At 68.0% G+C, this 2,459-nt stretch overlaps 1 protein-coding gene across 1 annotated transcript; it reads right to left on the reverse strand.

Annotated features, from left to right (window-relative positions):
* Positions 1–676: 676 nt before the first annotated feature.
* TYSND1 (trypsin like peroxisomal matrix peptidase 1) lies at positions 677–2,458 on the reverse strand (the record flags this gene model as incomplete). The annotated part of the gene is made up of 4 exons (XM_057381088.1): positions 677–1,135; positions 1,220–1,405; positions 1,487–1,620; positions 1,704–2,458. Coding segments are annotated over 4 exons (1,287 nt in total), but the record flags the coding sequence as incomplete, so codon positions are not given.
* Position 2,459: the final 1 nt, after the last annotated feature.

Raw genomic sequence — 2,459 nt, forward strand, 5'->3', positions numbered from 1 at the left:
AAAAAAAGGAAAAAAAAAAAAAAACCAAACCAACAAACCCCCTCATAATAAGCTGCCCTCCCTTCCTCTCCGCATCCCCCCTCATGTTGTGCTTGCGTGGCTGCCCCGGCCCCCGGCGTTGTGTAGCGGCTGTGAAATAAATACCCCGTGCTGTGTCAAACACTSGCCCGCCCGTTCCTCCCTCCGACACCCCCGTGCCCGCCCTGCACCCTGTCCTGGAGTGGGGGTGGTGGCGGTGCTCTGCCCTCCAGTGACGGGGCACTGCTGGGMTGGGGGAGTGGGTAGGGTTAGGGGTGTCCCCCTCAACAGTGCCCTGGGTTTGGTTCCTGTRTTCTTCTGTCATGAGGYTGGAGCTGRTCTCCCTCCCCASGGRTCTGTCCCCATCCCGGCTCCTGACWTCTCCAGGGYRCCCCCAAAGATATGCCCCCATACCTCCCCAGCTCCTGACCCTTGCCAGGACCCYAAACCCACTCCCTTTCCACAGGGTCTGGAGCCGTAGAAGGACCCAGAACTGCCCTCCCTCCCCGTCTTGGACCCCAACCCCAAACAAGACCCCAACCCAATCCCAGAATATCACTCACAAGACCAACCTGCCCACCCAAACCAACCCACACCCCAGCGAGGACCTCCCCACACCCCCCACCCCCAACCACTCAGCACCACGGGACACCAGGGCCTCAACTCACAGCATTTATGGCCCCAGGGAGAAAATAAAACAATARTACAAACCCCAAACCTCCCCAGTTTGGAGTCAGCAGCTGTCAAAGGCACTGTGCCATATCCCCTGCCCCCGGGTGCCCATGCTCCTCCACCAGTTCTGTGGGGTCCAGGTGCTTGGGCCCCACACCACTGGAGCCAAAGAGGATGGGGCAGCTCTGTCCCTGGTACCTCGGTCCCCGGCAAAAGTCCCCCGGGAGGGATGGTCAGAGCTTGCTGGGGGGTCCTGGCCGCTGCTGGAGCTGCCAGGTTGCCCGCACCTCCTCACCCACTCGGTTGAGCCCAGCGAAGGCATCAGGATCGCCGGTGCGGCGGTAGCACGCGATGAGGGGCTGCAGGACGGTGATGGGGACACAGAAATTGAGGTGGGGGTAGGTGGTCCCTGCACCGGTGTCRCGGGTGTTGCTGGCCACGATCCCTGGTGAGGAAGAGAAGCGATGCTGACATCACCGGGTCCGGCTGGGGGACACCCACGGGACCGCCCTGCCTACCCCGGGCTTACCCATGAGGCATCCGCTGCGGGAGGAGACGAGGGGSCCGCCGCTGGAGCCGCCGTGGACGGCACAGGTGGTCTGCAGCATGACGGGGCACCCAGCCACAGCCACCACGGCCGACAGGACTCCTGCTGTCACCGAGGGGCCGCACGCCCGCCCCAGCGCCCCGTAGCCCACCACGCKCACCTCTTCTCCTGGGGTGGGGGAGGAGGGAGGTGGGTGCAAGGAGGTGATGTAGCCCGTACCCCAACACCCCGTGTCCCCCCATCGCTTACCTGGGAGGAAGGTGTCTGCCAGGTACGGGGGCACAAAGCCTGGCACACTCTCCTCCAGCTCCACCACGGCCACGTCAAAGGGGGACGAGTCCTCTGTGGCAAACACCACCCGTCCCCTGAGCACGGCAGCATCGCTAAGGATACGGGAAACGAGATGTCATGGCGGGGGACGCGCAGGATAGCGCTGACAAGGTGGGGGACACCCAGCCACACTCACCGGCCGGGGCCGGCTGCCGGTGTCACATGGAGCGGGGCTCTGGCCTCCACGACGTGCCGGCAGGTGAGGAGCATCCTCGGCGCCAGCAGCACCCCGGAGCCCCAGGTCGCCCCGCACTCCACCAGCGCCGTCCAACCCAGCGGGTCCTGCCCGCTGCTCGCCGGCACCGGGGCCACCCACGCGGGTACCGGCGGTACCACGACCCCGGCTTCGTCCAGGACGCCGGCGCTGCTGCGCAGGATGGCGGCGAGGGAGCAGAGCAGCGTGAGCCCGACCCACTCGGCGCCCTTCCAGCAGAAGGAGGCGGCGATCACGGCCACCACGCGCGGCCCGTCGGGCGAGGGCACGAACGCTGCGCCGCCCTCGGTGCCGGGCAGGCAGCGGGCGTCGGTGAGCACCAGGGCATTCTCCTCGCCCACCAGGTTGCTGACCACCCCCCGGCTCAGCGTGTTGAGGAAGAGCTCGGGACACAGGTCTCCGAAGGGGGATCCGCAGGCCAGCAGCGCCTGTCCCTTGCGCAGGCAGCCGGCGCTGGCCCGCGCCGCCCACCCTCCCTCGGGCGCGTCCAGCCCGGGCACCCGCAGCCAGGCGAACCAGGGCAGCGCCCGCGGGTCGGTGTCCGCCTCCTCGGCGCTCCCGAAGCGCCACCGCTCCGCCCGCCCGAAGCCGCGCTCCAGCGCCCGCCGGAACGCCGCGCAGGGCACCAGCGCCAGCAGCCGCGCGTCGAGCTCCCGCAGCCCGCCGGGCTCGGCGCCC

This window comes from Malurus melanocephalus, unplaced genomic scaffold (assembly GCF_030028575.1).
Source record: "Malurus melanocephalus ecotype Western Australia unplaced genomic scaffold, MMel_1.1 scaffold_491, whole genome shotgun sequence".
NCBI classification, from domain to species: Eukaryota; Metazoa; Chordata; class Aves; order Passeriformes; family Maluridae; genus Malurus; species Malurus melanocephalus.